This window comes from Haemaphysalis longicornis, unplaced genomic scaffold, assembly GCF_048455015.1.
Source record: "Haemaphysalis longicornis isolate Haplotype H1 unplaced genomic scaffold, Haemaphysalis longicornis Haplotype H1 scaffold_8, whole genome shotgun sequence".
Classification (NCBI taxonomy): Eukaryota; Metazoa; Arthropoda; class Arachnida; order Ixodida; family Ixodidae; genus Haemaphysalis; species Haemaphysalis longicornis.
In genome coordinates this window covers 192962775-192977361 of record NW_027526445.1, presented here as the reverse complement: position 1 = coordinate 192977361, position 14587 = coordinate 192962775, and the positions used below count along the sequence as shown (strand labels likewise).

The 14587-nt window shown below is 47.3% G+C and overlaps 1 protein-coding gene across 1 annotated transcript; it reads left to right on the top strand.

Annotated features, from left to right (window-relative positions):
• The first annotated feature begins 73 nt into the window (after nt 1-73).
• On the top strand, nt 74-12860 carry Eif3k (eukaryotic translation initiation factor 3 subunit k). Its single transcript, XM_077681585.1, has 8 exons — nt 74-270; nt 344-442; nt 508-628; nt 3846-3920; nt 6595-6658; nt 9824-9898; nt 9965-10090; nt 12680-12860. Exons 1-8 carry the CDS (start codon nt 170-172, stop codon nt 12709-12711), a joined length of 693 nt encoding a protein of 230 aa, XP_077537711.1. The 5' UTR covers nt 74-169; the 3' UTR covers nt 12712-12860.
• Nucleotides 12861-14587: the final 1727 nt, after the last annotated feature.

Here is a 14587-nt window from a genome sequence, read left to right as displayed (position 1 = left end):
GAAAGTAATTATATCAAATGTTTTTATTGACTTTAACACTTTGTCGTTAATTATGAGTGCGTTCACAGCGCCACCTCTGCTGGTTTGCCCACAGACTTGCGGCGGTGCGTCAACAGTACGGCGGGTCGTGAATTCTTCAATCGCTAGCCACGTGCTGTTCCAGTCAAAAATGTCGTATCTGGGCTCCGATTTCGTGAAGCCGCCGTCGGGAATGTCTGTCGCCGAAACCATGCGTGTCCAGGTGGCCCAGATGCTCAAAGGCATCGACAGGCAAGTGGCACCGAGCCGGCGCGATCATCGCGCGGTCCTGGGCCCGTGTGCCATCTGTGGAAACTGCTCGCAGGTATAACCCCGAGAACCTGATCCAGCTGGAGCAGTACGTGCAGCTGCAGGCCAGCGAGAATGTCTACGACCTGGAGGCGAACCTGGCGGTGCTTAAGCTGTGAGTGTGACTTGCGCCCGCGTGTCGCCGCCGCGGTTTGACGGCTCGATCCGTTTCCTTGCCAGTTACCAGTTCAACCCGTTGAAATTCAAGAACGAGGTGGTCGTCGCCGTCCTGCTCAAGGCTCTCACCAACCTCCCCCACACGGACTTTGTGCTCTGCAAATGCCTCATCGACCAGGAAAAGGTAGCGTCCGTTTTTCATGCCGAAAGAGATCGCAACCGGAACTCTTGATCGACAAATGAAATTATTTGCCCCGTAGAAGTTCCTAGTGGGGAGTGAGTTCGTTTTACGAATCAGTAAAGTTGTAGGTCTCTGTTTTTGAGGCTGGAGTGGTGGCGCTCATCTGAACAAGGTGATCCTTGCAACTGTTCACAAAACGGCGCTAGTAAATCGTAGGTAATGCTGCCTTCAAGTGTGCATACCCTAAAGTATTCTATAGATGCTCTGTGAATGGGGCGCTCCTGATATCTAAGCTTGCTTTCACCGCAATAGCGCTTCGCAAAACACTAACGAAACACTACAGGAAACTGCCGGCCTCCAGCAAAGCAAAAGCTGCACTCAAAAATCAGTTAATGCGCTATTCTTCTTTTGTTGATCCATTCCATGTGCTTTCAAGGGCCTTCCATAGGACAGGCTGTTCCATCTGTCCACCATAGTAACAGTTGAGCTGGCAGTGGTTAGGGCAGAAGCCACAGGGAACGCAGACGTGGATGTGGCTTCTTCACATCTCTTCCTTGTAATGGAGCAGGAAGAGAATGCCACATCCCATTCTGTTCTAATTTAGTGAGGGTCATAAGCCGTGCCGCTTGCAAGTCGGATGAAATGTCACTTTTCCTCCTCGCAAGGCTAGTATTATGCCATAAGGTGTTACGTACACTTGGTTTTCAGCGAAAAATTCTTGTCCATGCATAAATTAAATTGTTGGCACAATTGCTTCAATAGGTTGCGCATCAGTTGTGTCAACCTCCACTTTGCTGGATTTCAGCCCTAACTGAAATCCTGAGTTCTGCTGCGCAATGCAACTGCTTCTAGCAATGAACTTGTTTTATGCCATTAGAAATAAAGCAGTGGCTGGCTGGCTGTGCCCAGTACTTGTTTTCTTTATTTATTTATTTGCGCGTAGTTGTGCTACACCAAAGCTATGCCATGTTATCCCAAAAATGTCAAATTCAGGTTTGACTCCCTTTTCAAAGGGATTGTTGAGAACGTAGAATGTGGTGACAGTCGCTGGGTGCAACCATACACGCGTATACACTCCTTAGTCCTCCATTTGTGTCCTTAGTGAGGAACAGATTGAGATGGACATGCTGTTGACGAGGGCATCATTACCTCCAGCTCCTCATTTTAGTGTGCAAGCACTTTGGCAGCCACTACTGTGGTTTCACGCTGGTGATGGTGTCAGCCACGGCGGTGGCGTTGTAACCAAGTGAGCGAAGCCAGAAAGAGAATGGCAGAGGGAAGTGTTGCAACAGGGTGAGGGCCGGTATGCTGAGCCCGCACGAGATGCTCACTGGAGTGTGTGGCAAAGGTGTGAGGGGGAGGACGGCAACTGCTGCCATGGCTTCATCTCTCCCACTGCCTCCCCCGCCACTCCTCCATGCGTGGCTCATGCGGACCGGGTGGTTTAAACACGATGTGCAACAACGTGCTCTCCGGCACCGGTGGCACTCTGCGAGATAAGAGCGCAGCAGCGTGCACTGCCGGGCGTTCATCTTTCTGAGATGCAGAAGATGTGCATCCTGACCAAGAAGACTGCAGTTCGCACTCAGCGCAAATTTTGCATTAGGGAGTACAGTGATCATCAGTGCATTTTTTTTGCTTAGTGACGGACCCCTCATCAGGAAGGGGGGTGTGTGAGTGGGATACTGTTTTTCTTAGGGGAACATGGCCTGTAATCCCGCTGCTGTTCACTAGCTTTAAGAAGTGAAGTAACCCACAACTTCTTCCATGAGGATGTGATTGTAATCCGACTCATCATCGCACTGCTTGTTACCATGAGCAGTGGGTCGGGGCGATTGCAATGCGTTGTGATTCGGCGTCAAAATAAGCCAGGGCGGGCGAGTGGCGTGGAAAATGCACTGCTACACCATCTTACATTGCACTTCTGGTGTCGAGACATTGCACTGGGCATGCCTGCTAATATGACATTTTCCTCGGTTTTTGAGGACAAGCTGATTACGTGCACTGTGCAACACTAGGGCTCATTTCCTTCATTTATTCTTTCGTACTGTTGCTAACCTTTGTAGTTTTTTGTTTTATTGTAGTTTTTTTTTTTTTTTTTTTGCTTTTATAAGCGCCTGCCCTGCATAGTAGCGGGACATACATCTTGATAGCCAAATAACAAAAATGTGGGGTATGATCTCTATCTTCCAGAGCAGCCTGCTCGCATCTGGACAGCATCAGTATTAGAAAGTGTCATGGTATATAGAAAGTAACAGCGGTACGTGCTATCCGCATAATCACTTCATCACAAAAAAATAAAATAAATTGTGTGGTGACATATTATTTGTCTGTTTATGGCAAAGTACCAGCACATGCTTCACCCTCACCGGCTCTGGCGAACTGCATCTGTCACATGGGAATAGAGTAATCGACCCCTAGTGTGAATTCATGCAATTACATTAGGCTTTCCGCTGCAAGCAAGAAGTAGGCGCGTTTGCAAATATAGAAAGATGTGCTCATCGACTTCTTAGTACCAGAAGGGCAACTTCTGATGTTGTGGTCGTGTGTTTTGCCACCCAGTTGCATACCCCAGCTTATTTTGCCACTGGGTGTGGGCAGAAGTCCAGTGCTAAAGTTTCATTAAACAATTTGCAGTGCAAGCTAAAACCTGGGTGGTTGCCAAGGTTTCCCTTTTTTTTTCTTTTTTTTTTTTTTTTTTGTGCAGCGCAACAAAAGTAGCTGCCGCATTGAGCAGCTTATGTGCACTTCCAGTATTTGCTTATCTTCTACACTGATCAGTTTTCTGCCTTTCTTAGAGAGAAGTTTGCAGGACTGCTTGCATGGTTCTTGTGTTATGGTGTACCTGGGCTGTATGTACCTTAACAATGTCATTACTGTCCAATGCATTCAGGAATCAAATGGCATTATTTAGGTAGTCCGTGCTGACAACTACCAACAGAATTTTTTGTTTAACATCGTTTCATGAATTCATTTTATTCGTATTTGTTGCCTCAAAATAAGCTTTTTTTGCCCTTGTTACAAACTTCGTATCTCCACCGAGAAAGGCAGCTTCTCCCATTGCAAGAAAGGCTCCTAATCCTGTTTCAACTGTCCCGTGCCTGCAGTGGCTTTGATTAGGGCTAGTAGGTAGCAGCATTTGTGTAATACCATCGTGTTAGCACGTGGTGTGCCTGAGTGTGTTTGTACATATTTCATTGTGCACCACACTCGTTCCCAGCTGGTGGACAAAGACATCCAGCTGGCCCTGCACCTGCACTACCTGCTCGAGATGTGCGACTTCCAGAGGTTCTGGGTGAGTGGTGCGGCACACGTTGAAGTGTCACGTTGTTCGGCAGGACTGATGGGGGGGCTGTGGTGGGACTGCGTTAGTGCCACCCACTCTGCCCTCCTGGTTTACGCTGCAGTGGGGTTCTTCGCAGCCAAACGCGTTGGGTGCACGGGCATTACAGCATGGTGGGGTAGTGAGGCGTGGACGCGGGGTAAAACATAAAACAGCTGATAAGAGGGGCCTGTCAGCTTTGACCGGGGGCATAGACATTTTTGAAGTCATCTCAGAGCCCTGTGGGAGTGTGTCTTGCAGTGTGGGAATGCTGTGTGAGATATCACCGTGTCAATTCAGAAGCTGCCATTGAGACAGCCCAGGAGTAGTTATGAGGTTATACTACAACAGGCTCATCTTGTAAATTAAAGGTTGACAAGCAACTACTACTAGCCTGCGTGGCATGTGCATGATAACCCCGTGAGCCCCTGTAGTTTAATGCCATCAGAGGGTGGCCGGACAGAATCGTTAGGCGACAGTTTTAAGTTGCAAATAGTAGTGAAGCTGGGTTTCTTGCTGGGACGTAGCACTGTCCTCTTCAACGCTTTCGTTTGGAGTGTAAACAGAAGCAAGTCTGAAAGATGCAAGCGCTAACCACCCTTTCACTGCAGATTGGGAAATAGCAAATTCTTCCATGCCAAAAACTAGTTCAGTACCACAGTGCATATTCTTGCTTGCAATATGGGACTGTCGTGCCAAAATTGTGCCCTTGTCCAAAGTGTCCACACAGACATGTTATGTTATTGCACCTATTTTAGCCCACAGGATCCATCTGCAGCAAGAGAGTTAGGCATGTCTGGCATGTTCAGTGGGTTTGTAGTGGCGGCAACACCATCCGCATTTAGCGCCGCTATCATCATGCTCCGCATCCTTTCACAATCCACCAGCGGTGCCTGGGCGGTAGCATGCCATCGCCTCTCTCCAGTTCCGGCCGGTCTTATGCACTCCAATAAATGTAGGAGGCCACTGCTCACCGAGTCCACGGCTCCTTTCCTACAGGTTGTTATTAGGCACTCCTGAGGTACCGCTTGCTGTTAATGCCACACATTAAAAAAAATCTGGGAATGGACACGTAAGACATTCAGGCACACTGTCCAGCAACGCTGCCTAAACACCGGCCTAGCTGTTGTTGGCGTTGATGATGTGCCAGGGCAGGCCCGTGGCCCATTTCCCCCTTGCCAACTCCCACGCAAGTGTGTGCTATAATAGCGGGGTTCTCAAACGTGCAGCTCGCCCGACGTTTGCTAATGGCCCATGCAGTCAGGAATAAGGGGGAAAAAACATTCTGGTGGTTGAAATGAAAATGCAGCAACCTTGGTGCAGAAAGCTTGTCCGTGTAAACAAGGTCAGCATCTTGAGAACTTGGTGCTTTCACCTTCTCTGTCTGGGCTGAAATAAACTCATCTCAGCAGTGCTCAGCGCTGTGCTAACATGCATTGAAAAGTATGGTGCATTTTAAGCGAGCACCCTGCTTAACGCCCAACCCGTGCCCCGTGGAGTCCTGGGCGTTGGCGGTATTTAATGTTGTCTATGTGACCCACTTCCTGAGATGAGTTTGAGATCACCGAGTTGTAGCCCCTAAAAGAGCTACGCTTGAGCATGATGACACTGGCTGCCATGTTCACCATAACTGACGTGTCACACGTTGCAGGCACCACTGCTTCGGGATGCCCACTTCATGGAGTATGGCAGCTTCAGTGCCCATTTGTGCATTGTGAAGTGGGCAGCAAGTTTTTGCAGAGCTGTTTGGGGATTTTTTTTTTTTTTTTTTTTTTTGTTGAAACACGACTAAGTGCAGCTTGTACCGTGCGGTCACTTGGGCACAAAGACCTCAGCACGTGGAACCATATAAAACGTGCTTCTAGTGGCTGTGTGAAACTTGTCTTCATAGAGTCTTAAAAGCGTACAGTTTGGCACTGATATATGCTAAAAGGAAGTATGCCAGTGCAATCGCATGCCATGCATTGTGGGAGCTCCTGACCTGGTGTGTTCACTTCTGCCGTAGCTTCTCATGGCCCATCACAGCGAATACAATGTGCTGGGGCAGCATTCCTTTCCTTGTATGAATTTCAAGCGCAAGAATTCAGAAGGGACGAACGGGACACAGACAAGCAGTGGCTCGACCCCACCCATCCTGTTCATGCTGCCAGAAGCTATTGAGAAATACCCGACAGGCATCAGCTGCGCATTTATGTTGAACATTGTATATTGTTTTGTTTTTCTTTTAAACTTCAGGCCACCTTTGGGCCTGTTTGTGAGCCCTACTTGGATAAAAACAGAACACTACTCAGTGGCTCACGAGGCCATGCTCGTTGAAGTGTGGCCCACCGAGATTCTCTCAAGTGTGTTGCAGTATAAAACCCTGTCCATTAGAACAGCTTAAAAAATTCCACCGCCCTGCACATTTGTTGCCCAGACTTTAACCCCTCCCAAGCGCAAATGGTGACCGCGTTCTCTACTCTCAGACTGATTTATTTGCGTGTGGATTGCACGGACACGCACAGGCGTGCGTATTCATTTAACAGGGATTTCGAGGACCTATCAGCATTGGTGGGCCTGTGGCAGCAGGTTTTGCAGCATCGTAGCGCATTGCATACTCAGTGCAGCCCCCGTTCACTGCCGCTGTCTCCGTCCTCTGTGTGTGCAGGAAGCGGTCAAGGGCAAGCCTCTGCTGCAGGCCATCAAGGGATTCAACGACTCCGTGAGGAAATGTAAGCGCTGCACTGCTGGTCCGCCTTTCTATTAATGATGGCATCTGGCCTGTCTCCAGACGATGGAGACAAAGCATGGCCAAAGTTTATTTCAAGGCAGACCGAAACAGTCGTGCTAGATGACAACAATAACACGTGAAAAAGCAGAGAATCACCAGAGACTTCTTCACGCGTCCCCTGTTGCTGCACTGCACTGGGTCAGTGGTTAGTGGCCACTGCCAACAGCCACTTCATCAATACATGTGAATGCGCATTCGCTCAGTTTTATTGCTCAGTGTTAATGCTCGCATGGAGTTAAAATACGGATTATACTCTGCTTTTGGAAGTTATGTCACTGGTGACTTTGACAAGTGGGAAATTTCAAAGCTGTATTTGTTTTTTTGCTTATTTTGTTCGAAAACATTTTACATGGCCGGAAGAGGATTGGGCAAATTATCAGAGCTAGTTCTTTCAAGGGAACAAAGATGCATGTTGTCTTTGTGGTCTTTTAAAAAGCGCATTACATACAAAATACCAGTTGGGCTCATTCAAAAAAAGAGACACCAATAATGAGGTCAGTTTTAACACAAACTTACTAAAGTTGTGCTGATACCGAATTTATCTTCCATTCTTTTTCTGTTCCTTTAGTGCAATTGCACAAACTACTATCACACACGAATTAAGGCTGGATAATTTGTGGTCCCCATTGGAAATTTCATGGCGTCAGTATTGGTTTCATCCGGTGGGAGCACATGGGGGGGGGGGGGGGGGCTCCCTGGTGTGGTTGATGTCACAGTTTTTCTATCCAGCAACATGCCAGCCTCGTCATTGGCTTGAAAAGCATCCAAGGCAGCCCTTCACAACCATCCACACCCGCTTCCCTACCAGCTCAATTAGGAACTATACTCCTTTTGCATTTGCCATTTGGAAATTGCTCGGGGAGGGGGGGTGCTGGCAGGGCGAAATAGGGCAGATGCCACAAGCCCTGTAAAAAGAGAATCAGCATTGTTTTGCAGTGCACAGGCTGGCCAAGGTGGTCCCCAACTGATATTCATGTCACTGATAGAGAAATGAGCAGAATGCTTAAAGTGGGACTGGCAGGGAGCAGCCACGCCAGGCGCCTCTCTAAACGGCCATGATGCCACAGAGCAGCTGCAGTTGGCTGAAACAGAGCGAGACGAAGGGGGCAGTGACTAGCTACGAGCTCCCACATGGCACGCTCCATCTTGGATGTATCACTCATCAACTGAAATTTATTTTTGTTTCATCCGAACAGATGCAGCACCAACACGTTTACTTTCCATAGTCTCGCTCACCATATCTTGCTTTGCATTCTCAAGCTATAGTGGATTTCACTCAATGAACTAGAACAATTTGGTTTGGGGAGAGAGAATTCACGTCTTACTGAGCGACGATCGCCCACTGTTGGGATTTCAAGCTTCTGGTCCATGGCTTGAATACAGGTTTCTGACTTTTTTGCAAAGGCAGTCGAAACATGGGTTTTCTGAATATGAAAAGTCCTTAAATAAAGTGCATTTTTTCTCCTTGTCAGGGCTTTCTTCCTAATGTAGGATGAATGGAAGTGATTATCTTCTTTTTGGCTGCACACAGAGATGGTCCTTTCAAGCGGCTGAGATAAAAGCAGCCAACCAGAAGCTCCCCACCTGCATTTTTTGAGGTGTTTGCGACCTTACGTGGGAGTTGTCGCTTTTGTGGGCTTTTAACAAGCTGTGCAGATCCGCTGCCATCAGAATAATCATGTCCCAAATCATTGAGTGGAAAAGGGGCTGTAGCTGCACCAGCTGCCGCTACGTTTTAGTCACTGCCTGATTATGAAAAAGCGAGTGCCACCAAGTGTGCCGTGTGTGTGAACTGTGCTACTGTGCTATCCCTGCAAATGAACTTGTGGTCTTAGGGCTGCACGTCCAGGTTGCCGAACAAAACTCGTGTGAACGGAAGAGGTAGTGCCTGCATTTAGAGACTGGTTAATGACTTCACTGGTTAATTTTCTCACTATTTAGTAATACCAACCCGCTCAGCGTAGTAGCATGTGCAGCCAAGGAATTTGTGCTAATATTGTTTAGGGGCTCACAATACACAGCCTTGGGGGGTGGGGAGGAGAAGCGGGGAAGAGATAGCGCGACCATCGGGCACACTTTCCCGCCATGGACGCCGAATGGTTGGAGTGTCCCCGTGCGCTCGCCATGAGTACTTGCCTGTGCGTGCTGCAGAAACAGTGGACGCAGAAGTGCTGGAACGTCACGACTTGCTCGCCCGTGAACGTGAACACCAACAGCAGCTCCGCTGTTTCGTCAGATTTTGCAAGCGTTGAACTGGCTTCAATTTTTTTTTTTCTGCTTTTTGTTTTTTATTTCTCCCTCTCAGATTTTAATTAATGTCTATTCCCGCACGAACAAGCGAACCTGTTCGCCATGTGAAGAACCATTGTTTCCACCCAAAAACTGTGGCTCGTAAAAATAATAAAAGTGCCAAAAAAAAGGCGTTCACTAATTGGGTCAGTCACAAATTCTCTTTTTCCTGGGAAGAAATGTAGAGCTCTTGTCTTGATCCAAGTGATGCATTCCTGGTACAGTCAACGGTTGTTAACTTAACCGTGCCAAGGCAAATGAAATTAAATTTGTACACTAAGCTGGAAATGGAATTGCAGTTAAAATATGCAGCTTTATGCCCCAGTCTAGGTTTGATAGAACTAAGCTATGTCTGAATGTTGACATGTAATGTCACTGTTGGGAAATGCGGAGAGAGCTTTGTGCAGTGTTTTCGTGCAGGGCAGTAGTTGGGTTCTTAAACACTGAAATGCATCTTGTCTTTACTCATCTTTGCTGTGTTTGATGATGAGAGCAGTGGCCCTGTGGTCAGCTAGACCGGAATGCCCGGCTGCTTGCTGGCTGCTCGTGCCTCCTCTGTTGGCATGCACAGGGTCGAGAGGTCTGAGCTGGGCAGCCGGTCCACCACTGCTCGCATGCGGGACGTTGATTGGGTGTGAGGGATGGGGATTGTTGGCACTCCCGTGCCAGGGTGCCGGGCTGGAGGCACCAGTTTGAAGGTGCTTGTGGTACTGGCTGGGGTAGAGCAAGCAACCAAAAGCTTTGGCACTATCGGCGCATCTTTGGGGGAGACCCGAGTGGCCGTCGGTTCATTTCTCGCTTCCTCTTCTCGGTGCAGTTGTGTGCTACGTGGTGAACATGACGTACCAGCACATTGACAAGTCCCTGCTCTCGGACTTCCTCGACGTGACCGGTGAGTGCCGAGGGGAGAGGGGAGGGGGAACACGCAGTCTTGACGCAATCCCCTTTGTGGCCACAGGCGGGGAGCTGCAGGCGTGGATCCAGCACAACGGCTGGCAGGACCTGGGCAACGGCTCCGTCTTTGTGGCCAACCAGGAGGAGATCGTCAAGACCAAGAACATCACCGAGAAGATCGACTTCGAGAGTGAGTGCACTCACTGCACACTGGGGCACACTCCAACCTCGGGGGGTCAGGCAACTTGCATGGGCTCGGGAAGAGCGCTGGAAAAAGGATCATCAGTCTGGTGGAGTCCAACGTTTGTATTGTTTGTGAATAGTGCTTGAGCACATTCCGCATCTTGTGGCACAGGTTAAAGAAATCCATAGAAAAGCCCTCGAGAGAACCCCTGGAATGGGCTTCATCGTATGGGGGATCGGAGTTCTTGCTCTTGTTGGTTGCTCTCATCAACTGTCCAGTGTGTGGCTTGCCAATATGAAGTACATTTTCATGTTGAATGAACATTTCTAAATGTATGCGATTCTTTCTGTACCATTTTTGACGGGTTCTTTAGAAATAACAGCTCAACCTACGATTATTATTTTTTTGCAACCAAAATCAGGAGGAACCTAGAAGTACAGTAAGGGGTTTTTCAGTCTTGTAGCCTTGCTTCTGAAGAAGTTAGGCTATCTGAAAATTTATCTTTGAAAAGGGGCAATGGGAATTTGTTTCTTCAACCATAAAATTTGGAGTTGTGCAAATTTCAGATTAGGAGAGGTGAAAGTGTGGATCAACTCTTACTGCACTCCATGCTTCCTCTAGATAACAGCTTCACAAAAATTATAACCACCTACAGTCTACGCCCGTTCCAACGGACCTCTTAACGTTTTCAGTACGGCGCCATAGGCCATCGGACGCCGTTGTCCGATGATTTCAAACGTCCCGCGAAAGCTAAAAACGGCGCCTGGCGGACAACTAACGCCATCTGGCATATTTATTGACAACTCATTTATCGATTTTATTATGTTTTGTTGATATTTCGCGTGCAGAGACCGCGCCAAGAGTGAAATTTGAACCCGCGATAGTGGCGACTTGTGTGAAAATGGCGTCCATCGGACACGGAGTTCCGATGATTTCAAACGTCCTGCGAAAGCTAAAAACGGCGCCTGTCGGACAATTAACGCCATCTGGCGTATTTATTGACAACTCATTTTTCGATTTTATTATGTTTTGTTGATATGTCACATGCAGAGACCGCGCCAAGAGTGAAATTTGAACCCGTGGTAGTGGCGAGTTGTGTGAAAACGGCGTCCCGCTGTATTTATAAACAAAACGGGCTTCCTATCTGACGACTGCGGCTTTACATTGATGTGTAGGGTCTGGACAACGTATGGTAGGGATATTTTGCCAAATGCGCCACAACATACCGCGTTATTACCTTCATGATAGCCTGGCACTCGTGTCAGATTACCGCTACGGAGCGATGTGCGACACTTCTCAAGAGTGCTGGATTTTTTTTTCTAGTTTTTTACCACTAAAGTGAAAAGGATTTTGTGTCAGAACACAAAAAAGTGTGATTGGATGCATGACCGACTTACACTCGAGTGGCTTCGAGGAGTGGCACAGCCGTCAGTTCCGCTAGTTTGATGGGCTCACAAAAATACAAAACTTGGTGTACAGCATTGATATATATATTGAATCATAGCGAAGAAATGTAGGAACAATTTGTATATCTTGAATTCCTAAAATATTTTTAGGCTCATTACAACCGCCTATATACGTTGCGTGTATACTTTTTGTGCATCTTTTTCTGATTATTTGACTAATAAACTGTAAGTAATTGTACCTTTCACAAAACTGCTGGTATGTGTTTGTAAGAGCAATCTATAACCTACAATTACATGCATAGCAATGCTAAATGTGTCCACTAGCTTAAGAGAAAAGAATAGTTTTGTGGAAGTATTCAAAATCAGCCATTTTTCCGCCGTAACGAAAGAGTTAATCCGGAAAAAGATGTCTACTGGTATCTGAAGTATGCAATAACCGAACAGGGGGGTGGAGTATATGAGTGTAAAGCGGGAACTTTGACAACTTTGACCAGTATTCCATGGGAATGGTTCGGACTATGTGTTCTTTTTACATGCATGCAGCATCGCTGTACAGCGTTTGTGTCGGGGAAAAGAGTCACCTAATGCCATTTTCGAAGCTTAGCACCGGCACCTGGAAAAGGCCCAGCACATTCAGTCGAGTGTCTAGAGGTACATGCTAAGCTGAGCAAATGAAACAAGAACATAACTAGGAGCAGCTACTAACCTGGTACAAAAATCGCTCATGGCCAGCAGAATTAGCTGGGCTCCCTTTGTTGTGAGGCAGGTTTACCCGTTACCCGGAACTGCTCGTCAAATGATTCGGATCGCTGCCTGACGTTCCCCAATGCAGCTTCCACATTTTTAAAGAGTGCATTCTGTTCTGTAAAACTGCTGATAATCTGGTGAAGGACGGCTGTGAAGCCACAAGTTAGACCAGTTGAACTCTGCATAACCAGCGGCAGATTGCACACAGCGGACGGGAACCGTCTCCCCCCTGCTTGAGGCACTTCTTGCCTGTTTCATCGAACAGAACGGGAATCGTGCATGTGTGGGGGAATAATAAATGCTGAACTTCGCCGAACCTGAGTTCTTCATTACATAAACAGCTGTGTGATGAGAGTAGACTCGACCTTTGGGTGTGCTATGAATCTGTGTGTGGCTCCTGAACAGGGGAATGCTCCAAGGCTTTTCACATGTTTCTCTGCAGGTGTCGAGGCAATCATGACGAGCTGCCGCTGAACGTGAAGCTGTTGCCGAGCAATGATCGTGGCTACCAGTTGGCCCGGCCAGAGTTGACGCACCGGGATCGTCTGAAGCACTTCAGGACCATCTTTTTCACTGTGCATTTGCTCTCTGTGGAAGTGCCCAAAATACATGCCTCGCTTGCTCGTGCAGTGCCTGTTGTGCCCTGCCACCCCGCAACACAGTGCGTGGAGTGAAGGCTTGGTTATAACTGCGCAATCTCCTATGCCTTTGAAGTGCAGTGATAATTAGTCGCCAGTCATTGAAATGCAAGCGGAATGCATGGCTTCACATTCTGCACCAAGTCATGCCTGAAATTGCTGGAACAGCTGAGCAAATGGCCTCCATCGTGGTAAAAATGCCGCTGCAGTCGTGACAGTCACCCATGTGTGAGACGTGAATGTTGAGTCATTTTTGAAGTGCAAATTGGTGCACTTCGTAGCTAGTTCGGGCAATACAGCTTGGCAGCATCATCTTAGTGGACAAACATGCGGTAGTTTGCTTTTGGGAGGTCACATTACTGCTTATTTTATGACCATTGCAGAAAGGGTGGTGTGATACGGCTGAGCTAAAACATCGGCCTAGTTATCGCAGTGGAAGGAAACTGTGTGCCTGCTATCCCAGTACCCAAGCCAGGGTAATCCCTGACAACCCCACCTAATCTTTGTCCTGTCGGAAAACTGGTCAAAAGGATGGTATTGAACAGGCATGAAGGGCGCCTCGAAATCAGCAACCGATCTACCCCGCACTCTAGTCAGCACTTTAGGGGGCTGATTCCATGGGAGATTGAACATGCGTGTACACGCGCACTTTGTTTTTTTCTCATATATTCAGGTGTTGTGCGCAAGCCAGGGAACAGCCCAAAAGTGCGATCCATTTCCCTCTGGCCTGTGTACTTTTCGAGGAAAAAGCTGCGAAGGTGCTCGGGTGACGTGCGATTTCCGGCGGCTGCAGGTTTCTCTCTCTCTTTTTTTTTTTTTTTTTTTTTTTGTTTGTTTTTGTTACCCCTACTTTTTGATATTTGGAGCTTTGCACCCAGTCACATATCACTGCTCTTATTAAAATTTGTTACAAGCAAAAACGACACCAAAGTGACAAACAGTTCTTAATTAACGAACTTTGCGTTCTGCTGTGAACAAGACGTGAAGCGAAAAATTGTGAAATCGGAGCAGACATTAGATTGGGGCTCACTTGGATGCCCTCTATTTCCGTATCTGCAATAGTGACCAACTTGACAGTGATACGCAATGTCGGCCAGATGTTTCTAAATATAGCTAAAATATTGCATCTCTAGAAAAAAATATAAATATATGCAAAACAAATATTGACTGCTGAGCTTTTTCTAAAAATGCGTAACTTTAAAAAAACTCCGCTCTCAGTTGCCCTCAAAATTGGGGAAACGAGACTCCTCAAAAGGGCAACAATGCTGCTGAAAAAACGTGTTGCATTATCTTGTTTGTACCAAAGTTATAAGCCGCTGAACTCGCGCATTCGACACGTCTCCATGCCGTGTACTCTGCTGCTGCTACTGCTATTCTGGCTTCACGCAGTGATCAAAATATGTCCGCTCACGTTCTGCAGCAATAACACGGAACTTTCTACATTTTATGTCCTAAAAAGAAATCTGGGTTTTTATTTTATTTATTTATTAATTTTTTTGTTGGTCATGTTTCACTCAGTGAGCGGTAGCACAGCTACACCTGTGGCGAAGACCCTGCAAAAAGCATGTCTTTGTTACCGTCACTTTTCTTTTTTCTTTTAGCAAAAACAAAGATCCGAACAAAAGCCTACTGGTGTGCTTACAACATGACATCTCGATCTGATGGCGACGATGTACTGACACAGCGAGGAATGTACTGATGTACTGACACAC

What these genes read in the sequence shown, in the direction of transcription:
- Eif3k (XM_077681585.1), top strand. Translation starts at nt 170, where the DNA reads ATGTCGTATCTGGGCTCCGATTTCGTGAAGCCGCCGTCGGGAATGTCT. An exon ending in CAACGACTCCGTGAGGAAAT is followed by an intron (nt 6,659 to 9,823) that starts GTAAGCGCTGCA and finishes TTCTCGGTGCAG; the next exon opens with TTGTGTGCTACGTGGTGAAC. An exon ending in GGACTTCCTCGACGTGACCG is followed by an intron (nt 9,899 to 9,964) that starts GTGAGTGCCGAG and finishes TTGTGGCCACAG; the next exon opens with GCGGGGAGCTGCAGGCGTGG.